General features: G+C 44.0%; 1 protein-coding gene across 1 annotated transcript in view; it reads right to left on the reverse strand.

The window, feature by feature from the left end:
• Positions 1-27,092, reverse strand: part of Nid1 (nidogen 1) — an 83,138-nt gene that overhangs the window by 27,337 nt on the left and 28,709 nt on the right. Inside the window, exons 4-11 of the mRNA XM_051194737.1 lie at positions 26,668-27,047; positions 21,231-21,380; positions 18,071-18,322; positions 15,743-15,943; positions 9,106-9,345; positions 7,628-7,771; positions 2,304-2,429; positions 146-295 (exon numbers count right to left, since the gene is read on the reverse strand). Of these exons, the coding sequence (XP_051050694.1) occupies positions 146-295; positions 2,304-2,429; positions 7,628-7,771; positions 9,106-9,345; positions 15,743-15,943; positions 18,071-18,322; positions 21,231-21,380; positions 26,668-27,047 (1,643 nt within the window). The remainder of the gene's footprint in view (positions 1-145; positions 296-2,303; positions 2,430-7,627; positions 7,772-9,105; positions 9,346-15,742; positions 15,944-18,070; positions 18,323-21,230; positions 21,381-26,667; positions 27,048-27,092) is intronic.

Below are 27,092 nucleotides of genomic sequence, written 5' to 3' on the forward strand. Positions count from 1 at the left end.
AACGCACAGTTCCAGTTGCTGACAAGATAGAAAAGGCTCTTGCCCAATGGAGCAAAAAGAACACATCCTCCTTACAGATAGGGAGTGTAGATGATTAGCACACAGTAAGTTACCACCCAGGCCATTCTTCAGAACCACCACATACCTTGGCAGGCTCTGCCATCCCCAGAGAAGCCAGGCAGACAGGAACAGGTGTAGGAGGAGCCGCCCATATAGATGCACTGAGCCCGCTGGGGGATATCACAGTTGTGGAGACCAGTTTCACAGTAGTTGATGGGCCGCTGGTCCTCATCAGCTTAAGAACAAAGAAATGAACACATATCTTTGGAAGAAAGTCTCAAAACAGGTAGGTATTCTTCCAAGCTCTCTGCACACCAGTGACTTGACTCAGTGGGGGCTCTGAGAAGGGACTGTGTCTGGATGCTGCTTGGGTCCAGATCATACTATTCTCTTCAGTCACCATGTTCCATGCCATTGTACCTAGGGTTTCATAGACCTGAAGTGCTCTACCAGTGAGCTGCATCTCTAGTCCAGGTGGGCCTGAAATTTACTCTGTAGGCCAAGAAGCCTTGAACTGTGATCTCCTCACTTTAGCCTTTCAAGGAGCTGAAATCAAAGGTCTACACCACCAGGTCTGGCTTAATTTTGAGCAATGAAATCCATTACTCAATCAGATTATGCAGAATTTGATCTATAGACAAATGGAAGGTTGGGGCCAGGAGAGAGGACAAGGATTGGCCTGTGACTCCCCCACACCCTCCTAGGCAGCTCCTTGAGGCATCTCTAGGGGTTCCACAGGCTGTAGGAAGTGCCTCATTTAGAAGATGGAGAGCTAAGGCCTGGGAGGTTAAATGTCTTGCTGAGAACAGATGTCTGCGAGAAGACACAGCCTCTGTCTTGCACTCTGTTCTGCCCTGCTCTCAAGTGAATGTGGTCTTAGGCAATGGGTAGACCCAGGCCAATCTGCCTCCCTCACATAGACCCCAGGTTAGATCTCCATGAGGCCTAACTCTTTCCAGTCTACCACTCTTCTGAGCCAACCAGGGATGTCAATGTTGTTATATTAAAAGCTAAGTTTAGAACCTCCCCAGGCTCAAAACTCATAGGAAAAAATCAGGCCAAGAAAACCGATATTCTCTGCTAAAATGGAAAAAAAAAAAAAAAAGTTTCAACACAGCATGCTAAAATCTCAGCTCTGTGCAACAAAGACGGCTGGCCTCCTGGGTGCACAGATGTTTGGGTCACACTCAAATCCTGAGAACTGTCTGTTCCCTCCCGTCCTACAGACACCACCTCATCCAGGCTTTGGCTCCTCATCCAAGCTCTGAGATGGAGCAAAGGGAACGCATGCATACTGGTCACAGTAAACAGCCAGAGAGCACATGGGGACAGGACAATGACTGGAACAGTTAGTTTCTGTTTTAACTCTGACACACACATATGGACCATTCGGCATATTAGCCTGTAGACCTGGGAATCTCCATGAATCTTTGAGATTCAATTCTTAGAACTTGGGGGCTGGATGTATGTGTGTATGCATGTATGTACATACACACATGCATGGGATAAATCTGGGTTGAGTACTTGCTAAGCATGCATGAGACCATGGGTTCCATTCCCAGCACTGATAGATTGGGCATGGCAGTGCATGCTTACAATTCCATTGTTCTGGAGGGTAAAGGTGGGAGGATACAAAGTTCAAAGTCACATTTTACTACATGTAGCAGTGATTTTGAGGTCAGCCTATGATACATGATACCCTGACTCAAAGAGAGTAAAAAAATATCTTGGATATAATATGCCAATATGAAGTGGAAGGTAACATGTCAAAAACTTTGTTCTTCATGACTGGCCCAGCATCTTCATTAACAACATCAATCAAGAACATAATTATCTTAATGAATTAATAAAATCAATGTACTTTAGTAAGTCTAAAAAGGTATGCTTCAGCTTGTGGTTTATTAAAGTAGGACTATAAATGGCATGATGCTAAGTAGGTAGAATTCAATCTAAGGCGACTAAGAGCATGAAGGCACTTCACCATTAACTCCAAGTGCAAGGAAAGTTTCCATGGGTGAACTGATGCATTGCTAGTACGTACTAGGGTATGAATTACAAGAACACGTTTGCTCCTGGTAGCCATAACCATCTAAGCAGGTGGAGGGCAGGACTTCTTCTCATCCCCCCTGTAGTCTGCTCCTAGTAGCAGAAACTGGTGTCTGCTTTTCCACCAGGATCAAAACCCATAATCATTTCTTTCCCACAGAGGTAGTCACCCCAGGAAAATTTCTTACAAAACTTACCCACGCATATTCCCCCGTCTGAAAAGTGGTAGCCCTCCACGCACTCACAGCGGTAGGCTCCTGGGTAATTGTTGCAGATTGCATGGTTTCCACATCTGGAAGGCTGCTCTGAACATTCATCAATATCTGCAGCAAATTATTGATTTAAAAAAATGCAGACTTTTTAAACCTCATGAGACATAATCAAAGAGAAAGCATTTTCCACAGGGAAGAGATCCATTTGAAGACAGATTTTTCTATATGCCCAAAGTATTATGAAATAGAAATTGTTTTTTGCCTTTTATATAACATAGAGTGCAACTCTCAGTGATGTATGCTTCCTTCTGAGTGAATAACCAAAGGGATACCTGTTGTGTGCACTTTCCTGCCAGCCTGGTCCCAGAGCCTCGTGAGTCCCAAAATAACACACAGAGACTCTATTAGTTATAAAGCTGTTGGCCAATGTCTAGAACTTCTTATTGGCTAGCTCTGTCTTAAATATTAACTCATTTCTATCATCTAAGTGTTCCCATGTGTTCTTTCCGGAGAGAGAGTCTGAACCTCTTATTCCTCTCATGGCCTATATCTTGACTTCTTTCTACTACTTCTCTCAGAATCTTCCTTGTGTCCTAGTCCCGCCTATCTTCCTTCCTATTTGCCAACAGTGCTTTATTTATGAACCAATAAGAGAAACATATTTCCAGAATGACATCTTCCATCAGACACCCATCCAAATAAGCCACTCAGAATGGACTGGCAAAACAAAATTAGAAGATACAGAGAACTTCTCTTGCAGAGGACCCAGGTTTGGTAAATCTTTAAAAATAAACTACCTTTCTACAGTTATGACTATAAAGAAAGGCTACACAACTTATAGCCAATTGAGAATTTGTGAATGATACCTAGGATTTAACGGATGTGGGCCAAGGGAGCATGCAGCATGCTCAAGACATGCAGTCATGATTATAACCATCACTCATCTATTGCATAGCCCTAGTGCATTTTGGGAAGACAGCTCTCAGATGGCCACCAGACTTTGGAGGCCATCTATGGCTACCAATAATAGTATAAGGTTGGTTGCTCTGGATGAAAAGCAGTGTTGATCCCTCATTACTCTATCAGTCCAATGACAAGTTGAAATGTAGCCACATAAGGTATTTCCTGTACTGGCCTGATACTCAAGAAGGTCCACAGTATTTCCTGAGATAGGTACACAAAGGGTCTTATAATGACTGGTACTATTCAACCCTCTTCCCTTTCAAGTTCCCTAATGTGAACTGTTCACACCCAGAAAGCAAAGCATCCTTCAATGGATAGCTTGCCTGCTACCCTTCCTTTTTCGGAGAAAAAAAAAAGTCTGCTGATTTACTGGACAACATTGCATAAAACAAGCATTTTGCAACATTAGCTCTGTAGTTTGCCCTACACCTTCACAAAACATATACTATTTAATTTTTAAAAAGTAAGTGTGTTTGTATGTGTATCTCCGACAAGTGAACCTTGCCAGAAACAGCTGGAGTGGTAGAGAGCAGCATGGGTTGGAGCTAGGATTAATGTGGGGGGGGGGGTCACATAAGCCCATCTGTCAGATGCTGCTCCCACAGGGTGGAGCACAGTCTCTCATGCCTACCACCTGTGCTCTGTACTGCTCCCAGAATTCTCACAGCTGGTGGCAGGACCCCAGTGCTGGGCTGCTTTCTGAAGGCTCAGACCCAACCGAACACCAGAGCAGAACAGCAGTTTTCCATCTAAAGGCCAGGGCCAAGTCAGAAGCGAACTTGTCCAAGCCCCTTCCTTGCTGGGAACATTTACGGAGGGGGTGGGGAGAGATGCGTTGTGCAAGAGTTGCAGAGGCTACAGCAGGACAACAGGACCTGGGCATAGTGGGGTCAGGGAGGACAGCTTTACAATATCAGGTCTGTAAGGAGAAGCCAGGCTGGACACCACTGTTTCTTTTTAGGGACAAGACCCGCCCAATGTCCCCACTAAGGTCTTTGAAGTTCTCCTCGTGTGTGATTTAAATGTCTTCTGTTGACTGAGTCCAAGTCCTTAACCCTTTCTTTAATGGAAATAGCAACCCTGTTACTATGGTGACTATCTGTCATAGCACCCCACAACAATGACAAAGAGGATTTTCCCACATCTGGTCAACTTTGTCTCTGAAAAGAGAAGAACCCCATTTTAACTCAGTAGAAAACCATGATTATTTATTTTTATTTTTAAGAAGGTTTTCTTTTTTGTTTTTTGTTGTTGTTTTGTTTTGTTTTTATTTTTTTTCTTTTTAGCTGTTTTGTTTTTGGTTTGGTTTGGTTTAGTTTGGTATCTTCATATAGCCCAGGCTGGCCTCAAGCTCACAATCCTCTTGCTTCCACTACTGAGTGCTGTGATCACAGGTGTGTTCCACATACTCAGTTTAGAATTACTTTTTAAAATTACTATTGCTGTGTGGTATGTATGTATGTATGTATGTATGTATGTATGTGTGTGTATGTATGTATGAGGGTGCACACATGGCACTGCATGCATGTGGGGTTCAGAGGACAACTTTGGGGAGTCAGTTGGAGCAGAGTCTGTTGCTTCTGCTGTGCTGTGTACTCCAGCCTAGCCTGCCCTAGAGCTTCCTCGAGGGTCTCCTATCTGTGCCTCCCTCCCATCTTGCCATAGGAGGCTTGGGATTACAGGTTTGTGCCACCACACCCAGCTTTTGGCATTGGTTCTAGGACTTGAACTTGGATTGTCAGACTTGTGCAGCTGCCATCTCACCAGTCCTGGATTAATCCTTTGACTTTTCCCCACATTGACTAGCTTTGGTACAGTTTCAATATCTCTGCAATTTACATCTCTTATAAAGGCCAGGCCCTTCAAGGAGGTTATCAATATGTGGAATGCTTCCTAGAAACTCAGAAATTATTCACTGAGGTGTTAACTAACACTGCTACTCTAGATTACCATGTGAGGGATACGTGGGTGCCATTGTGCTGTGAACCCCAAGTGAATCGCTGAGCTCTGAAAGTGTCTGAAAATCTCTTCCTGGTTACCTGGAGAGGCTCACTGGGAGACAGTAGCCAAAAGCATGTTGCTTTGCATGTCATGAATCATCGTATCCCACCACAGACTTGAATCACAGAGGTTCACCCTAGATCTCCTCTCAGAGCCTCCCCAGGTTAAAACAACTCATAAAGTCAGATGCTTGATGCAATTTCCTATCAAAAGCCTCATGTCCAGATGCATTAGCACTGATGCTTGTTCTGGTAACTCAGAACAATGAGTAGCCTGACTCAGGACATCCCCACATTCCACCAGGCTAATACTCCAGAATGATGACCGACCAAGGACAAAAGCAAATGCGTGCATGGCCACCCATCTTCCTGAACAAGGCTGGCCAAGGATTTCCAGGCACAAGTGCAGAGTGCATAAAGCACAGGACAGCAGTAGGGGTGGGGGATGTCTCTTCAGAGGACCACTCCCTGGGACAAGCTCTGACACCAAGAGCAGCGTGAGAAAGTCACAGTAAGCAGACACATGGACACATGTGATGGTTAACATTGATGATCAGCTAGTCTGGACCTGGAATCACACAGGAGACAAGTCTCTAGGCATAGCTGTGAGGGAATTTCTACATTGAGTTCATTGGGGTGGGAAAATTTATTCTAACTATCCATAGTACCATCCCATGGGCTGGGGTCCTAGACTGAACAAAAAAGAGAAAGCTAGCTGAGAGCCAGAATTCATCTCTCTCTCTCTGCTATTGACACCCATGTGGGCAGTTCCCTCATGCTCCTGCTGTCATGCCTTCTCTGCCATGATAGACTACCTTCAAATTATGAGCCAAAAATAAACCTTTCCTTCCTTAGTTACTGTATTGGATATTTTGTGACAGCAACAGGAAAAGGAACTTCATCAATATGTAGGTAGTTGGTGACATATACAGACTGAGAAGTTACGGAAACTTAAAGGAATCCCTCATCCCCAACACAGTCCCCCCCCCAACCCCAATCACCTTCATGACAGGCTTCCACTCGCTTAAGATAGCACTGTGCTGCTGGAAACTGTCCTGAGCCAACACAGTCATTCATGACAGGGAAGGACTGGCCATTGACAGTCACAGGCTGGTCAGTTCTGTGTCCCCTCTGCCATACTCTATGACCATGTAGGTGAGTAGTAGATTGAATACTACCAGATACACAAAGTCATCAGCATCACGTCATCCATATGTAAGCACAACCCTGCTTGCCAGTGTTTCAGGTTACCATGAACAAGCATCCTGCAGGGAAGGGTCACTCCTAAGCAAACCCCTCCCCGTGCCCTGCATGATCAGGATCTACACACCAGATCTGCCTCTTGGTAGCAAGATGGGATTCCAGACCTACTGCACAATTTCCAATCCCCAAGCATTTGGCTTTCCAGGGCTGGTTCCCTACTGATGAAAGGATGAAAGTAGCAGCCCATTTTGCTGGGTGGATACTTGTGAGCACACCCTTCATTTACCAGGGAAACCTACTCTAAAACGCTTTCTCATTAGGAGTGCTTCAGTGCAGACTTAAGTAGCACTAGTCAAGTGCCTGACACTCTTGCCTTTAGCAATGGACAAACTGTTCTTTGGTAATAGATTAAGATTCAGTTACCAATGAATATCAAGCTGTCTACATGAAAGTCTCGAAGTTTAATTTTAAATAATAAAATAAATGATGCCAGAAGGCAGTGCACTAACTACAGATGGTCCTGTAAGAGACTCGAGTTACTCACTGGCTCACTTTAGTGAGCTAACATTAATGTCCCTGGCTCATATAATGAGCCTCAGTTACTATTAATTAAAGAAAAAGCAGTGCTGACAAAGCTATAGGAAAATTAGAGCTGGGGCACCAAAGTAGTCAGCAAAGCATTTGCCATGCCAGCATGAGGACCTGAGTGACATCCCTAGAGCCCACACAGAAAGAAGGAGCCCTTCATCTGAATGGATAGAAAAGAAAAAAAAAAGGTCTGTGTGTGTGTGTGTGTGTGTGCACGCGCACACACACACGTGAGATGCAGTACATAATGTAATGTAGTAGTGTTTAGCCTTCAAAGAAAAAAGACACTGTAACATATGCCATGACATCTTAAGTAGAGATATGCTCAAGATTCAAGATTGTGATAGTGGCTTATTTCCTATCGCATACACCATCTAGAATCTTGAGCAAATAAGCCAGTGACAAAAGGATAAATACTGTGTGCTTCCACATATTGTCACACATTCAACAGACTCATTCCTGTGACATACACTCAGCTTTCTGTCTTACAGAACCTGGATGCTTCCTCCCAGCCCGACAGCCCAGCACCTCACACATTAGACCAAAAAGCAATACCATAACAAGTCTGCCCATCTCCTCGGAAGCCAATGGAACATTCGCAGGTGAACTGTGTTCCAGAGCCAGGGCGACAGGCTGCGTTGCTGTCACACCCATGAGTGCCGATGTAGCATGGATTCTGAAGTGCATCAGGGGAGCCCTCTGTGAAGGTAGAGACAATGTTCAAACACCTTCCAGCAGCCCTCCTCCCACAGGAAGTAAGCCGATACCATAAGAGAGCAGAACAATGGGACCAGAGCCTTGTATGCTGCACTACGGTGGGAGCACCAAGCTCTACCCCTCTAACCTCGAACTCTGTTTCTATAAATAGTGTTACAAACAAGTCACACTCCTTTGTGAGAGACTGTGACAGAAAATGAGATGTTTGTGGCTGGCTAAGACCAGAAAACAGTAACAAAATTGTGTGTGTGCATGTGTGTTTAAATTAAATGAGAAAAGTCCCCCACTTGGTGATGTTTGGGGTGGGGGTGGTGGTGGAACCTTTGGGAGGTGGAACCTTGCTGGACCAGAAGTAAGTTACATGGTGTGTGTGGGGGGGGGAGTTCACTCTTTCTGCTTCGTTTGCAGCTAAAGATGTAATCTCTCAGCTTCACGCTCCAGCCACCTGTTGCCCCCTCCCAATTATGGATTACTCCTCTGGAACCCTAAGGTAAAATTAACTCTTTATTTTATAAGTTGATTCCTGTCCTGGTATTTTACTATAGAAACAGAAAAGGAACTAAAACATACACCCTATAGAGTACTATTTAGCCATGAGAAGAGATGGCACCCTTTGAACCTGAGTACATGGGAGAGCCTGGAGGTCATTATGTTGAGTGACTGACAAGTCAGACTCAGAAAGACTAATCCTGGCTTCTGCAGGTGGGAGAGGATGGAGGGGCTGGGGAGAAGGTGAGGGGATGGTGGACAGGTATAAGGGTACATTTTGAATGGAGGGAATAAGGTCTAATGACAATAATTAATTACACAAGTCAAAATAACTAGTAAAGATTCTGTTCTCAACACTGAGAAATGAGACATGTTTTCAGGTGGCCATGTCCATTGCCCTTACCTAATCCCTGCACACTGGATACACCTGCTGAAACTAGTTAGCTCATATCCCACAATTCAATTTTTAACGTGATCCTTTAAAAAGTAAAAATGAGTTCTTAAGAAATGTTCACTAGAGTCCAAACTAGCCTTTGGCTGGTTGGCTCTGTGAGGGAACTCATCTGGGTAGCCCTCTACCCTGAAAGCTCATGAATAAATAGCCCAGACACCCCCATGAATAGGCCTTTGGTTGAAAGAACAAAGGCAGGTCTGTTTGCCAAGAGTGATGACCATACTTTCACAGGCTGACTGCCATTTTCTTCTATAGACTGAGAATAAGAGACCAAAATCCCAAAGCCAAGAAACAGAGCTTTTGACAAGTATGAGTGCCGAGTCGTGTGCAGGAAGCACACGGGTGATGCCAGCGTGAGCTGTGCCCATCTTACCCCTCACAGGTCCAATGGAGTTGCTGAGGGCATAGCGCAAAATCCTTTCCTCTGGGTTGTACAGGACAAACACACTGTCCACAGAGAGCTGCTGGGTACTGGGCAGGGCTGGCCTGGAGTCATCATGGACACACTCCTGGAAGGTGATGGTCTGACGCCACTGGTAAACATAGGTGTGTGAGGATGCATCGCCATCCGGATCAGTCACTGTGTACTCCCGGGTGGAGGAGGAAGTGATCACTGAGGTGTGGGAGGAAGACAGAAGCTTCAACAAAGGCTTTGGGGGCATCAGTAGCAGTCCCTACCCACAATGAAGTCAGATGACAGGACTACTGGGGCAACCAAATAGGACCATTTGTGCTGACTTGTGCTAAAGCTCCCAAGACACTGAAAACTAGAGATGAGGCCCAGCAGAAAAGGCAGCCGCTCAGTGCCCCCCAGCTGAGTAACCACCAACCTGGTACTAGCTGCTTTTGCCTCAGCTTCTGTTTCAGAAGGAGCTAGGGTGAGAAACTAACAAGACCACATTTCTAAATTACTTGAGATCAAGCATTTACTACATTAGTGGCATTAGAACCGGTTTCATGATAAAGGTATTAGAGAGGTCAGGGATAACAGGAACATACCTAAACATAATAAGAGCAATATACAGCAAACCAACTGCCAACATCAAACTGAATGGAGAGAAACTTAAGCCAATTCCTCTAAAATCAGGAACAAGACAAGGCTGTCCTCTCTCTCCATATCTCTTCAATATCGTACTAGAAGTTCTAGCTAATGCTATAAGACAACAAAAGGAGATCAAGGGCATCCAAATTGGAAAGGAAGAAGTCAAACTGTCTCTATTTGCAGATGATATGATAGTTTACATAAGCGACCCAATAAACTCTACCAGGGAACTCCTACAGCTGATAAACACCTTCAGCAAACTAGCAGGATACAAGATAAACTCAAAAAAATCAGTAGCCCTATTTTTTTCAGACGACAAAGAGGCAGAGAAAGAAATCAGAGAAACATCACCCTTTACAATAGCCACAAGCAACATAAAGTATCTTGGTGTAACGCTTACCAAACAAGTAAAAGATCTATATAATAAGAACTTTGTGACTCTAAAGAAAGAAATTAAAGAAGATACCAGAAAATGGAAAGACCTCCCATGCTCTTGGATAGGTAGGATAAACATAGTAAAAATGGCAATCTTACCAAAAGCAATCTACAGATTCAATGCAATCCCCATTAAAATCCCACCACAATTCTTCACCGACCTTGAAAGGATAATAATCAACTTTATATGGAAAAACAAAAGACCCAGGATAGCCAAAACAACCCTATACAATAAAAGAACATCAGGAGGCATCACCATTCCTGACTTTAAGCTCTACTATAGAGCTATAGTTCTGAAAACAGCCTGGTATTGGCATAAAAATAGACAGGTAGACCAATGGAATCGAATTGAAAATCCTGATATTAATCCACGCACCTATGAACACCTGATTTTCGACAAAACAGCTAAAATTATACAATGGGGCAAAGACAGCATCTTCAACAAATGGTGCTGGCACAATTGGATGAGGGTGTGTAGAAGACTGCAGATAGACCCATGTCTGTCGCCATGCACAAAACTCAAGTCCAAATGGATCAAAGACCTCAACATCAATCCAGCCACATTGAACCTCTTAGAAGAGAAAGTAGGAGGTACCCTTGAACAAATTGGTATAGGAGACCGCTTCTTGAACATAACTCCAGGGGCACAAACACTGAAAGAAACAATTAATAAATGGGACCTCTTCAAACTTAGAAGCTTCTGTAAGGCAAAGGACACAGTTGACAAGACCAAACGGCAGCCCACTGACTGGGAAAAGATTTTCACTAATCCTATATCCGACAAAGGGCTGATCTCCAAAATATACAAAGAACTCAAGAAACTAGTCAACAAAACACCAAATAACCCTATTAAAAAATGGGGTACAGAACTGAAGAAAGAATTCTCAATGGAGGAAATCAAAAAGGCTGAAAGACACTTAAGAAAATGCTCCACATCCTTAGCTATCAGGGAAATGCAAATCAAAACAACTTTGAGATACCATCTTACCCCTGCCAGAATGGCTAAAATTAGAAACACCAGTGATGACTTATGTTGGAGAGGATGTGGAGAAAGTGGAACACTCCTCCACTGCTGGTGGGAGTGCAAACTCATACAGCCACTTTGGAGATCAGTATGGCGGTTCCTCAGGAAAATGGGAATTAGTTTACCACAGGACCCGGCAATCCCCCTCTTAGGCATATACCCAAAGGATTCACATCAATGCAACAAAGACATCTGTTCAACTATGTTCATAGCAGCACTATTTGTAATAGCAAGAACCTGGAAGCAACCTAGATGCCCTTCAATTGAAGAATGGTTAATGAAGATGTGGCACATCTACACAATGGAATACTACTCTGCAGAAAAAAATAATGGTATCTTGAAATTCGCAGGCAAGTGGATGGCACTTGAAGAAACCATCCTGAATGAGGTAACCCAGTCACAAAAAGAGGAACACAGTATGTACTCACTCATATATGGATTTTAGACCTAGATCAAATGATCACCAGCCTATAATTCACATCACCAGAGGAACTAGGATACAAGTTGTATTCTAAGAGATTCATATAAAGTCCCTCACAGAACTGGGAAGGGACAAGTCCCCCAGACCTCAGGTATAGTGGGGGAGGACAGCTAATGGAGAGAGAAGTAGGAGAAAATGAGAGGGAGGAGAGGAAGGCATGTGCGACCAGGAGGATTGAGCCTGGTTAGGAATGGAAAATAGGAAAGAGAGAGAGAGACAGAGACAGAGAGAGAGAACATAAAAGAGGGAGCCAATATTGGTTTGAAGATAAAGTTGAACACAAAGAAAGGTCGAGGGAACTACAAGACTGCTCCCAACTAACAATCTCAGCTTCCGTGGAAAGGCTATCATAAATGCCCTTCCCGGAGAGTGAGATCAACAACTAACTTCTCCATGGAGTCCTCAACTAATGCCTGTTGAAAACAGGAGCAAACACCCATACATAAACACTGAGTCAAACTAGAACCCAGAAGCAGATGGAGAGGACAAGACCATGCGGTAGAAGTACATAGAGACAGCTTACCTGAACAAGGAGGAGCTAAGGGCCACTAGACTGATAGCTGGGAAGCCAACAGGGGTCTGACTCGGACCCCCCTGAATATGGGTCTCAGCCAGAAGGTCTGAGCAGTCTAAGAGACCTCAGACAGTGGAGCCAGGATGTATCCCTGGTGCACAAAAGGACTTTGCAAACATATCCCCCATGGAGGGATAACTGCCTTATTCTAGAGATAGGAGAGAAGCCCTAGTCCCTACTTCACAGGACCTGTCAGATCTACATGACCCCAACTGGATGGCATTCCCCTACATATTGTATTGTGGTGGGGGGTTGGGAGGGGAGGGTGTTTAGAGTGCATGGGAGAGGGTAGAGAGGGCAAAAGGGAGGGAAGGAGGGAGGGAGGGCTTGGGGGGAGGGAGGGAGGGAGGGAGGGAGGGAGAGGGAACTGGGATCGACATGTAAAATAATTAAAAAAAAAAAACGCTTTGACTCCAAAATTTAAGTTGAAGAACAAGTTACTGGGGAAAAGTATTTCTATTTTTGTTTCCACAGAAAATGAAAAGATGTGGATTCCTTCCAGACTAATGTGGTTTGATCACACCAGACCGCCTGAAACAGAGTACAAGCTGATCCTACATTCCAAACAGCTGGACAAAACAGCCCTACAGACTACAGCTAGGATATCTGAATCTTCTTCGAATCCCCCAAGACAGCGCCCCTTACCAGCAGGAAGTAGTTTGGAAAGAACGACGCCCAAATTCCCAAATATTGTGTATAAATGTTTGTTTTCATTTAATTAGACTTTGTTATATAAAATTAAATAAAAAATACTCTATATGCATAAAAAAAAAAAAAAAAAAAAAAAAAAAAAAAGAACCGGTTTCTATAGGATTTCTCACCTAGGAATCAATAAATAGTGGCTGTTCCCAACCATCTTAGATTAGATAGTTCTACAGTATTAAAAGATACAATATGGAATGTTTTGTAGCAGCCAACTGTGGAAAAATTATCAAGAGTAATATCAGTCAAGGAGAGGGTAGACAGTCTCCCCACCCAGAAGAGAGTGGGAATTAGCCCAGGCAACAGAGCCCTCCACTGCCCTTTTTGTTTTTTTTAAAGTATAAAAGACCCTTTTTATTTCTGAGTTCTGTTGCAGCCTGTTCCATATGAGAACCATGAAAGCCAGAGAATAAATAAAAGATCAGTGTGCACTGTCTCCCATCCAGCTCCCATAGGCTGGCTGCCAGCAAGCCATCTGGCTGCAGGCAGTCTAGGGCCCTTGGCCCTGTTTCTCCTTCCTTCCACAGGCTCTCAGCCCTGGCCATGGGTACCACCTTCCTGGATGGTGCTTTCTTTCTTTCTTTCTTTCTTTCTTTCTTTCTTTCTTTCTTTCATTTATTTATTTAGTTTTTTGAGACAGGATTTCTCTGTGGCTTTGGAGGCTGTCCTGAAACTACCTGGAACTAGCTCTGGTAGACCAGGCTGGTCTAGAACTCACAGAGATACGCCTGCTTCTGCCTCCCGAGTGCCTTGACTAAAGGCATGCACCACCACCACCACTGGGCTGGATGGTGCTTTCTTTAACAACAGCATTTTTAAAGTTTGTATCGTTTGACTCAGCATCTATTTCTAGGAACTCAGTCTCAGAAAAGGGTCAGAAAGCCAGGCCTGATAATGCAGGCCTGGCATCCCAGCTACTTGGGAAGCTGAGGCAGAAGGACTGCAAATTCAAGGTCTGTTTGAGCTACAGAATGAGTTCAAGTTCAGTCTAGGCAACTTATAAATACTAAACAAACAAACCAACAAAAAATCAAAAAAAGGAGCTGTAGCTTAGTGGTAGGACATTTGTCTGGTACGCACACAAAACCCAGTGTTCTGTTCCCAGTACTGCAAGTGTCAAACATTTGGCCAAGAGTTTGGGATACGCTTAGCATTGTAGCATTTGCTGAGGTTCTCATTTCAGTCCCAGCAGCATGAACAGCAACAACCAAACGGAAATGTGACCAAGTTTCATGATGCAAGAGGTCATTTCAACTCATCGTGAGAGGGGGAAAGAGGACCACCCAGTAGAATGAGGGCAGGTTTCTTTTTTCTTTTTTTTATTTTTATTTTACATATCGATCGCAGTTCCCTCTCCCTCCCTCTGTTTTTCCCTTTCTCCCATCCTCTCATGCCCCCTGACCACCCTGCCCTCCCATCCCCCACCACTGCACATGTAGGGTGATGCCTTCCAGGAGGGCGTCATCTAAATCTGTCAAGTCATTTGGAGTAGGGACTAGGCCTTCTCTCCTGTCTCTAGGTTAAGGGAGTATCCCTGGGGAAAGATTTCTTGAAAAGGCCTTCCAACACCACTTAATGAAACTAGTAAGTATTCATGATTTGATGTTAACTAAAAGGTAAAGATATTAACAATGATTGGTTAATGCAGTACAAATGAAAATGACATGCCAAAGATTACATACAGGTTTTCCTATGTTAAATATCCCAAAGCCTGGTATGGTAGCTCATACCTGTCATCCCAGCACTTGGGAGGCAGAGGCAAGAGGATGGCCTTTGGTTGGAGACAAGTTAGGGCTACAAAGCTTTGAAAATAAACCTGACTTTTTTTATAGTTATAGTGTGGCCATGTAAGAAAATGCACTTATTCTTAGGAAAGAGATGTCTGAAGCACTGAAGGGATGACTACAAGGACATTACTTCTCATCAGTTAGGAAGAAGTGCGTGTGCTATAACACAGGTGGCAAACGCTAGCACCTAGGCAAACTGAGTAAGTGGTGGGTAGAAGCTCTTGCCATTCTTTTCAATACAAACAAATATCAGAAGGAGAATAAGTGTAAAAACTACAAATAAATACATCATAACAAAATCCTGAATTATATAATAGTGGGGGGGACATGACATAAATATAGATCGTAGACACCGGAGAAAAGGTTGCAAAATCTATTTAAATCTAAAAATTGTATTCAGGCTTATTTCTTGGGTTCTTTGTTGTCGTCACGGTTCCTCTTTTTAGACAAGTTCCCATGTAGCCCAGGTAACCTTAACCTCACTGTGTCCCTGAGGATGACCTTGAATTTCTAATCTTCCTGACTCCACTTTCCCAAATGCTGGGACTACAGGCATATGCCACCTGACCTGGTTTATGCAATGCTGAGGATCAAACTCAGGGCTTCATACATTCCATGTATGTAGGCAAGCCTTCAGCCAACTAAGCTACAACCCACCCCATTTTCTGGGTGTTCTTTTTGTTTTTTACTATGTAGCTCAGGCTGGCCTGAAGCTGTGGCAATTCTTCCCAAGAGCAGGGATAACTGAGATGTCCCAACACACCATATTTTCTTGTTTTACAGTAAATTCTCTTCAAGTGTGTCTTCTGTCTGGACTTAGAGGGAAAGGGATTAAAATGAGGAATAGTCTTACATGTTTCCCTTCGCAGATCCCTGGGAGACTGCCCCAGCTACTCAAGGCCATCAGAGTGGGTAGACACATGCAGACTGTCAAGCTGCCCTGGGGTTCCCATTCTGGGACTCACCTGAGCTGGAGTAGTGGTACAGCTCTGTGTAGGGTTCAATGTGCACTTTAGAACCGTAGGGGATCTGCGGCACTCGGCCATCCAGTTCTGTGTTGATGGTCAGGTGTCCATGTTCATCAATACCACTGAACTGCTGCTTCAGGACCAGCTTGCCTGGGTGCCCCAAGAAGGTCACCTCGGCTTGTCGGGTGAACTCACCCCCTGGAAAGCAAGACAGGCCCACCTGTCACTCTGTCACCTGGCAAGTATACCCTCCCACTGGTTTTAGGTTCATGAAGTGAGAGTCAGGAAGAGAACTCTTCTACTCTGGCTGGTTGAACTAAGCCAGACTCAGGACTACAAATATCATGTGGTATCTCTCCTATACAGAATCTAGATTTAAATTTACATGTTCACTATTATATAACTAAGTATATTATATGTTTGTAGACCATGAAAGTGGAAAGGAGAGTATGAGAAGGTAAGACAGGATCTAAAGGGAAGAGAGAGGGGAATAAGAGAGGGAAGAGGGACATGTGACATGAAACAGATGGGAGTAATTGGGGGAAGAAGAGCAGAGGGAGAAGGCAGGCTTAGGGAGAAGGAGGCAGTGTTAATGTACCCAGCCCAGGATATTGGGTGTAGGTCCTGGAAATGATGATGGACTCTGTACCGGCCAGTTTCATGTCAACTTGACACAAGCTGGAGAGGAGGGAACCTCAGCTGAGAAAATGCTTCAATAAAATCAGGCTTTAGGCAGACCTGAAGGGTATTTTCTTAATTAGTGGTTGATGTGGGAGCCCTCCCCGCCCCCCATCCCCCCTGCCCCTTGTGGGTGATGATACCTGTGGTGGTTTGAAAAAGAACAGCCCCCAGACTCATGTGTTTGAATGCTTGGCCCATAGGAAGTGGCACTATTAGGAGATGTGGCCTTGTTGGAGTATGTGTGGCCTTGCTGGAGGAAGTGTGTCACTGTGGAGGTGGGCTTAGAAGCCTCAGATGCTCAAGCCCAGGTTCAGTGGTTCACAGTTCACTCCTGGTGACTGCTGATCTAGATGCAGAACTCAAACTACCTCTCCAGCACTAAATCTGCCTGCACACCACCATGCTTCCTTCCATGACCATAATGGACGAAACCTCTGAGCCGTAAACCAGCTCCAATTAGGTGTTTTCCTTTATAAGAGTTGCCATGATCATGGTGTCTCTTCACAACAATAGAAACCCAAACTAAGACACCACCCCTGGGCAGGTGGTCCTGGGTTCTATTTTAAAAAAAAAAAAAAAAAAAAAAAAAAAAGGCAGGCTAAGCAAACAGTGAGAGCAAGCCAGTAAGCAGCACATCTCCATGGCCTCTACATCAGCTCCTGCCTCCAGGTTTCTACCATGTGTCCTGACTTCCTTTGGTGATGTGCAGTGCTGTGGAAGAACATAATAAACCCTTTCCTCCTCAACTTGTTTCGGTCATGGTGTTTCATGATAGCAACAGAAACCCTAACTAGACAGACTTAGACTCCTCTACCCTGGGCTCCATTCAGCATCTACAGGGAGCTGACCTTGGCAGAACATGGGAGGAGACACTGTGACAACAAGGAAGGATCCCCTCAGTGACCTGCCACACACCCATAAAAGACTGCCTTCCTTACAGAGAGGGCATGGCCTCTGAGAAGCTCCAAAGTTCCCAACACTCAAGAGAATGGTGTTGATCATGTTGGACTGACCACCCAGAAGTGTCAGGTTCTTTGCACTGAGCAGATATGGAGATATGAAATGCCATTTCCGGAAGGATGAGATGCATGAGCTGATAACTCTTGTTCAGTCTTGGAGACTTTTCTACGTCTGTGTGCCCGTCTGTGCAAGATTGTGTATGTAAGGGTATATCTGTATGTGTAGGCTTGTGGGCATGATTGTATGTGTGCACGTAAACTTTTGTACACAGGTGTACACAGGTGAAGGGGTGTGTGCATGTTTGTGGGTGTGGGATATGTATGGTGGCCAGAGGTAAGCCTTGGGTGGGGTGTTTTTCCTCAAAAGTTGTCTGTGTTTTTAGAGACACAGTCTCTCACTGTGAACTGGGGCTCACCAATTAGGCTGGCTGGCCAATGAGCCCCAGGGATCTGGTCTCTGTCTGCCTAGCGTTGGTATTATAAGCACATGGCACCACACCTGGCTGTGAATGTGCTATACACAAATCTGCCCTTGTCCTTATTTCTGAGAAGAACTAGAGGAGCCTCTGTCCACTGATAAAATACCTCTAGAAGGTGTCTGAAGACACAGAGCTCCAAACCTATTCATTCTCTGACCTCCCCCATGACTGTGTAGCCCATTCAGTTTAATTGAGGGATTAATTACCAGTGATGCTAAACCCATTCTTGAACCCATTCTGCTCCACTGCAAACATCCATCCGATGATGCCTCCAATGGGTGCCAGGGGAAGCAGAGAATACCCAACGGTTTCGGGAATGGTGCTGATGGCTGTGTAAGAGCGTCCATGGTTCATCACCACATAGGAGTGCAGGTCAGTGTTCTCAAACACCACGGGGATCTGGCTGTTCCCCACGAAGATCCTTCCCTTCACCTTGCCGTTGACCCGCTGTGGGGAGCCTGGGCCAGAAACAAAGGGAGAAGGTGAAGATGGCTCTCTCCTACCTTCCAAAGACAAGAATGTATCTATTCATTAGGAATGCAAAGAGGTGAAACTGCTGTGGGAAATAGCTTTTGGGGAAATAAAAATACTTGTTCCTGTGATTGTGTGCCACAAGCCCTGGATATCCCAAGGCTCCTGCTACATGTGGTGCTAATGGACAGAATGCAAGGTACCTAAGCTGTACCAGGGGTCTCCCCTTTCTCTCACAGGACTGATAATGGACATCCATAAGTCTGTATCACAGGCATTACGAGTCCCAGCACTGCACAGGCATAAGGATCTGAGTCCAGACCCCAGCACCCATATAAAAAGCCTGTTATGGCAATGTATGCTTGTAACCTCAGAACTAGGATACAGAGGAAGGATGAGAGGATCCCTGGAACTTCCTGGTCAGCTGGACAAGTCAGCTGGTGTCCTTGAGGTTCATTGAGAAACCCTATCTCAAAAAAGAGCAGTAGAGACCACCTGATGCCAACCTCCAGCCTCCACATTTGTGCACATACTAACACCAAATATACATCACATACATACGCACACACATGTGCGTGTGCATGTGCGAGCGCACGCGCACACACAGAGAGGCATGTGAATCATACTGCAAAATAAGAACAGAAACTGAAGGAAGATGCAACTAAAAGGCCGCCTTTCATTGCTGAAGTTAGATAAGAACTAGATTCTTTAAAGGTTTTCCCTTCTTCTTTTGGCACAAGAGACAGAAAGAGGGCTTTGCCCCTGAACTCCACCCCTGGGCCTCTATCAACCACCAATGATGTAGCTTACTTATTGTGAATGATCAGGAATACTGTCTCCACTGCTTCTCCTATGGACATGCTCCTGGGGGTCATCTATGCTCTCTGGAGAGCTGGTAAACAAGGTCACTGACCAGTCAGGACATATCTGACACAAAGTTAACTCTACACACCCACTGTGTCATTACACTGGGGAATGCTGTGACCCCTGCAGGCTAATGATAAAAAAAATACACTCCAAGCACATTACTGAAACAAGGAAGGAAGCCAAATTAAGGAAGCCAAACCAAGTGCTTCTACTAGACTCCAAGTTAGCTTTTTTTCCCCTTGTTTTTTGAGTTGGGGGTCTCTCTCACTCTGTAGCTCTAGCTGGCCTGGAACTCATCCTGTAGCCTGGGCTAGCCTCAAAATTACAACACTCTCCCTGCACAAGTTTCCTGAGTGTTAGGACTATAGGTATAAGCTACCACACCTGTTTAAATAATATACTTTTTTTTTTTTTAAGTAGCAAGAATCCAATAGATATTTAAACCACAAAGCAATACAGGGTGTGCACAAAATATCAAAATGTGTGGTGGAACAGTTTGTCATACCTGAGCTCAATGCCAAAATTTGCTCAGCAATTTTAGCTCTGATATTGGGGAGAGGGAGCTAATGAGGTGACTCTTTAAGAATTCACATTTGGACTGAGGGGACGGACAGTCCAATCGGTAGAGGATTTGCTTGGGAAGCACAAGGACCTGGGCTCAATACCCATCACCCAGAGATTTGGAAAGGAAGGAAAAAAGGGAGGGAGAGGGAGAGGAATGGAGGGGGAGATGGAGGAAGGAAAGAAATATACTTCATATGGGTTTTGGGAACTTCTCCTAGGGTGAAAAGGTATAAAAGCCAAGCTAGAACAAATACTCAAAAGCACCCCACCCTTGGGGTGACAGGATTTGAAAGAAAACAGAAAACACTTTAAAATTTAAGACATTCTCCCTAATTAATATGACAACTAAACTGCTTGTTGGTTTACTGCTAATAGATGAAAATAAAACAAATACCACTTTACTTAATTATGACCCAGAAGGAAACAATTTTTGTCTGTGTGGCAAATTAAAACAACAGACTTCAGGATAGCTATGACAAGGAATCTGGAAAACAGCTCACATCTCTCCAATTATATTTTAATTATCAAGATTTTACAAAGCGACTCAAATTGCCTATTAAGTACATGTGAACGTAGGCTGTGGTGAGGCATTTGGTGGCATCTGAAGGGACAAAAGCCAAATATAGTAAGGTCTTGTCATTTTATTTTCATTCTAATTTATAGCCCCAAAAGAAATGGCTGTAATAAGAACCCTTAGACTTACATGGGAGACTCCTCTGACTATGTGGGGCAGAAGGACTAGCCAGTCCCCTTTGGGGACAGGGGTAATAGTGACCTCAGCTATAATGGAATTCACTTTGGGGCTGGATGTGCACTGAGTTTGACAAGCTAGAACTAAAGACAACAACCTCAGCCTCACCTCAGTGTTATGCTGGTGTTATGCTGGTGTTGCAAGGGGTGGAGAGAGAGAGAGAAAGAGAGAGAGAGCTACAAGCAATGCACTCAGAGCCAGAGCTCAAGCCAAGTTGGGAAGCACACTGCAGGCCCAGCCCTCTACATATGGAGAACCTCAAGTCTGAGGTCAGCCCAGGCTGCACAACAAGATGCGGTCTCAAAAGCAAAGAAATAAAGAACTGAGACGACTCCAAAGACAAAGTTATAACTGAAGGAAAACAAGGGAGAACGACTTGGAAACATGGTCCTGGCTGCATCTTTGTAATGCTTGGGTCTTTCTGTTGCAGTCAGTCAGGGGACGGCTGTGGAAAGAGGCTCCTTCCTGGTGATTGTCACCTCAGAAATGGAGGAGGAGTACAAGGGAACAAGATAATGTGCCATATATCAGAAAAAAAAAATGGACATCCTGGAAGGAATGCCCATTAGAGAATGTAACAGAGATGATATTATTAAAAACTGTATGTTCCAGAGATCAGAGTAAGGACCATGTCTATAAACAAGTACCAAGACCCAAAAGGTACTCCTTTTCCTTTTCCCCAGAGCTGAAAATGCAGAGGAAAAGTACATTACCTTCTGCTACACACTGCCTGCCGTTGCCGGTGTAGTTGGCCACGCACCTGCAGCAGAAGCCAGTAGCATAGTCTCTGCACTCTGCATGCACGGAGCACTGGTGTCTATTGTTGGCACACGTCTGCTGGGAACCTGTGTTGTAGCTGAATACTGTTCAGAGAAAACAGAAGCATACCTGTGAAAGTTCTGTAGGTTTTCAACTGGGAGGCATTTCCACACAGGTGCCTGTGAGCCAACAGGACTCACATCTACCTAAGACATTCAAGGAGCCAAGCTGACCATAGCAATCCAAAGTCAATGGCATGAGTGTGGCCATTGGATAGAGTTGGGGCTCCATTACTCAGACCACTGATATAAACAAGTCTTCAAGAAGCTGAAAAAATCATTAAATATGAATGCTTTAAAAACTGCCACAATGCAGTATATTAGTGTCAATTAACTCGAGGGTACTCTCGCTCAATATCAATCTTAGGATGGTGCCCATCTAACATGGTCAGAGGAACAGCTTCATTTGCTTAGGGCCTCAGAAGATACTTTTACTTCAACCCCAGTTTTTCTGTTTTTGAGACAGGGTCCCATGTATCCCAGGTTGCCCACAACTCACTAAGACCTGAGAGTGACCTTGAACTCCTGATCCACCCTCCTACATTCACCTCCTGAATACAGGGATCACAGGCATGTACCACTGCACCTGGTTACGCCTGGTTTATGGAGAGCTAGGGAACAGAGCTCAGGGTTTCACACATGCTAGAAAAACACACTGCCAACAGAGCTATACTCCAGCCTAAATAGCCTTTCTTTTTATAAATAAGTCCTTGTGTGATAAAGCACCTATCATAAAAATGGCATTATAACCATCTTTACATATACCTGTGTATATGGGTGTGGGTATGAATGTATTCCTACCCTTCTCCTCAGAGGTTAAGTCAAAAGCTCTGATACAAATTTGATCATTATAGGGCTGGAGAGATGGCTCAGTAGTTAAGTGCACTGGCTACTCTTCCAGAGGTCCTAAGTTCAATTCCCAGCAACCAATTAGTGGTTCACAACCATCTGTAATGAGATCTGGTGCCCTCTTCTGGCCTGCAGGCTCACATGCAGACAGAACACTATATAAATAAATATATATAAATAAATCTTCAAAGTTGATCATTATAGTGTGTGTGTGTGTGTGTGTGTGTGTGTGTAATAACAAAGAAAACAAGGGCATGAATTTGAAAAGGCCTAGTGGTGGTTTGGAGGGAGGAAAGAAAAGTAATATATAATTATTTTATAATCACAATAAAAATAAAAAACAGCCAATCGAAAACAATCCATTGATTACACCTCTTTTTAAGATCCTTGAACCCAAAAATCAAAAAAGAATCTCTAGTTTAAATATCCAGCACCCAAGTTTGTTTTACTAGAACTGCAAACCAGCCCATTAAATTTAATGATCTAACTAGAGCAAATCTGTTTGGAATAAAGTTCAAAATCCCAAGAGGAGTGAACTCCTACAGGTAATAATAATGATCTTGTTTATAACTGACTTTATGAGTAAAGCTCAAAATAACATTTATCCTCAGGTAGATTATATTGGCTCCAACTACTTGGGATTTCCAGTGTGTATAAAGATGGCTGGTAATCAAAGCCAAGGATACCTGAGTGAACTTGAAAATTTTCTAATTGCGTTCCGTAAGTTCAAGCCAGCAATCCCCCATTGGTGGGTCTGCTATGTTCTTCTGTGTATATGAAGGCAACTATTTAAACAACACCATAATGTTTTTGTAGCCTCAGACAGTTGATATTTCTAATAAACACAGTGAAATAACTGGGGAAAGGAACCTAAAAGACGACATCTGTCACAGATACATTTTGAGTTCAAGTCTAGGCTTTTGTTACCATTTATTGTTGAGGAGTAAATAAATATGACAATTTCATAAATGATAATTTCGGATACTTATGAAAAAAGATGAACCTCAAAACTTAACTTCTATAAGCAACATACTCTAGCAGAGTCAAAAGTTCTGCTGGCCAGAGGTGAGGGCACCCCTTCCCCTAATCAAAATCCAGAAAACAATGCCCATGAGGTGAACGGCTGGAACTCGTGAATTCATTTTTCCACCAAATGGCATCTTGTTCACTTCTAGGCCTCAGTAGCGATCACCCAGCCTCATAAATGCCCCAATGCCTTTTGGGGTATTCAATATGGACAGACAGTAATAACCACTGCCATGATGTACATCAGAGCAAAAATAGAGAAACAAAAATGAGTTAGTAGGTGGAATGGACTGTTTCCAAGAAGGTTTTTGTGTTTTGTTTTTGTTTGTTTTTTAAAATTCCATGTGCATTGGTGTTTTGCCTGCACGTATGTCTGTGTGAGGGTATCAGGTCCTCTGCAACTAGAGTTACAGACAGCTGTGAGTTGCCATGTGAGTGCTGGGAACTGAACCCAGGTCCTCTGGAAGAGCAGTCAGTGATCTTAACTGCTGAGCCACCTCTCCAGTCTGTCCAAGAAGTTGTATAAGAACCTCTTAATAGAAAGAGTAAAGTATCCTATGAGATACATGTAACGATTTTAACTCTTCCTTTTATTTGGGTCTTGGTGGGGTTGGAGAGATGGCTCAGTGGTTAAGAACACTTGCAGCTATTTAAGGACCCAGGTTTGATTCCTAACACCTGACTGGTAGCTCACAACCACCTGTAATTCTAATTCTAGGGGATCTGATGACCACTTTTGGATTCTATGGGCATCGGGAAATCACATGGTGCACATGCACTCATGCAGGTAAAAGACGCATTCACAGAAAATAAGAATAAATAGATTTTCTTAAAATGAATCTCAGTGGGTATCCTAGTTTTTTTCTTGTTGCCATGATTTTTAAAAAAAAAAATCTGACAAAGGGAAAGAATAGAGGAGAACAAGGAAAGAGATACCATAATAAAGGGAGCCATTATAGGCTTTAAGAGAAATCTGGCACTAGGAAAATGTCCAGGGATCTACAAGGATGACCCCAACTAACAATCTAAGCAATAGTGGAGAAGCTACCTTAAATGCCCTTCCCTGATAATGAGATTGATGACTATCTTATATGACATCCTAGAGCCTTCGTCAAGTAGCTGATGGAAGCAGAGGCAGACACCCACAACTAAATACTGAGCTGAACCCCTGTAATCCAGTTGCAGAAAAGGAGGAGTGATAAGCAAAGAGGACAAGACTGGAGAGACCCATAGAATCAGCTGACCTGAACAAGGGGGAATTCATATACCCCAGTCTGATAGCTGGGAAACCAGCATAGGACCGACCCAGACCCCCTCAATGTGGTGTTAGTTAGGAGGACTGGGCAGTCTATGGGGCCTCTGGTAGTGGATCAGTGTTTATCCCTAGTATACGAATGGACTTTGGGAGCCCATTCCACATAGAGGGATACTCTCTCAGCCTAGACACATGGGGGAGGGCCTAGGCCCTGCTCCAAATGATGTGACAGTCTTTGAAGACTCCCCATGGAAGGCCTCACCCTCTCTGGAGAGCAGAAAAGGGATGGGATGGGGGTTGGTGGGGGGAACAGGAGGATGAAAGGGTGCAGGAACTGGGATTGACATGTAAAACAAGCTTGTTTCAAATTTAAATTAAAAAACAAAAAGCAACTTAGGAGAGAAGGAGGTTTATCTGGCTTACACACACCATTGTGCAAGGCAGGGACATGAAACAGCCAATCACATCACAGCCTCAACCAAGAGCAGAGAGGAATAAATGAATCTGTGGCTACTGCTCAGCTAGCTTTCTCTATTCTTCTACAAGGGTGCTCTTTACTCTCAGGCTGGGTTTTCCACATCGATCAAGGTAGTCAAGACAATCCACTACACATACACTCACAGGTCAACCTGATGGTGACATCCTTCACTGATACTCTCTTTCAGGGTGATTCTAGGTTGTATGGAGTTGATAATTAAAACCAGCCATTATGTCAGTCTCAAGAAAAAAGAGCATATTTTAAGAATGTCTCATAATACTTAAAGGATGCTCAAGTAATCTTCCTCAAAATATAGGAAACACTTAGACTATATTGTATTATGCTGTGCATGTGTGATGACTCACACCTTTAATCCCAGCATTCAGAAGGCAGATCTTCTGGGTTTGAGGCCAAGGCTACAGAGAGAAACCAAAACCCAGAAAAAAGAGGATGGAGTGGGAGAAGGAAGAAGGAAGGAAGATGAGAAGGAGAAGGAGGAGGAGAAAGAGAAGCAGATACCACATTATATAAAACTACCTTTTAAGGGGATCTGGGGTGTGTGTGTCTGTGTGTGTGTGTCTGTCTGTGTGTGTGTGTCTCTGTGTGTCTGTGTGTGTGTCTGTATGTGTGTGTCTGTGTGTGTGTCTGTGTGTGTGTGTCTGTGTGTGTGTGTCTGTATGTGTGTGTGTCTGTGTGTGTGTGTGTGTGTGTGTGTGTGTGTCTGTGTGTGTCTGTGTATGTGTATGTGTATGTGTGTTCTTTAGAAAGCAACTCTGCAACTGACAGGAGGAAAAACAATCAGCTGTTTGAATTCCAAAACCAAGACGAAAAAATGTGGGAGAAGAACTGCATAAGGAGCCAAAGGAACTTCTAGAATGTTTTTTCAGGTGGGTTAATATCTCAGAAATCATAAATAAGAAACTTGAGTTTCAAAATAGTCTAAAGTCTCTATCTCCTTCTCTTTTAGTTTTTGACACAGGATCTTACTGTATCTCAGGCTGGCCTGGAACTCATTCTGTAGCTAGAAATATTGGTTCCCCTGTCTCAGCCTCTACAATGCTGGGTAAACAGCACCTAACTATGACATTTTAAAAGGAAAAGTTATTAGCCAGATTATGGTAGTGCATGACTTTAATCCCAGCACCCAGGAAGCAGAGGCAGCAGAGTCTTCATGAGTCCGAGGCCAGCCTGGTCTACATGAAGTAACAGATCATCCAAAGTGACATAAATGAGAATCTGTCTTGTAAAAGTAATAATAATAATAGTAATAATACATTTATTTATTTAATTAATTGCGTGTATGCAGATAAACATGTGTGTGGCAGTCAGAGGACAGTATGGGGAAATCATTCCTCTTCTTCTACTATGTGGATTCCTGGAAATGAAACTTAGGACATCAGGACCTTTACATCTACTGAGGTCATCTCTCTCAGGCACCAATCCTCTTTGAAACAGAATACATTATGGGGAATCTTCAAATGCAGCATAACCCTACTGTGTCTAGAAACAAGGCTCTAATCCTAAAGAATCACTGGGTCACTCAGAAGCCACTGGGCCTATGTAGCAACTGATTTTCAGTGTGAGCATAGAGTTTCTGCTCCCTCAGGCCATCTGTTCCACACAAAGCCACTTCATCGACACATGACCCACCCTACATTAGCCAACTCCTGTCTAGAAACCCAAGTAGGCAAGAAAGGTTCTAAACTGTAAAACAGATGTCTTACCAATTCCTGTTTCTTCTACTTCATCCACATCAATGACCTGAGAGTGCTGTTGCGGGAACCTCTCTACTGGCAATTGGAAGGTTCTGATTCTCTCAGTGGGGATTCCATGGGGACTTTCTGTAGCCTCATAGCTAGGAGAGAGGACCCTGGGTGCATTGTGTGGGTTAGTGTTTCCCCTTCTTGGACTATGGGTGGGAAAGGTTGGGGTGGCCATATCCTCCAGGCCCAGGTGAGAGGTTGCCAGGTCATACTCTTCATCCTCATAGTCTGCTCCATCGTCATCCAGGTCTAGGTTCACATCTGCAGGCACCACACCCTTGGCAGTAGCAGCACTCCCAATCTCAAACACCCACACCCCCTGGTGTCCAGCATTGCTGCTCCTAAAGACAAGGAAGACATCTTGAGAACAGGCCACAACCGACAAG

Source organism: Phodopus roborovskii, unplaced genomic scaffold (genome assembly GCF_943737965.1).
Source record: "Phodopus roborovskii unplaced genomic scaffold, PHOROB, whole genome shotgun sequence".
NCBI classification, from domain to species: domain Eukaryota; kingdom Metazoa; phylum Chordata; class Mammalia; order Rodentia; family Cricetidae; genus Phodopus; species Phodopus roborovskii.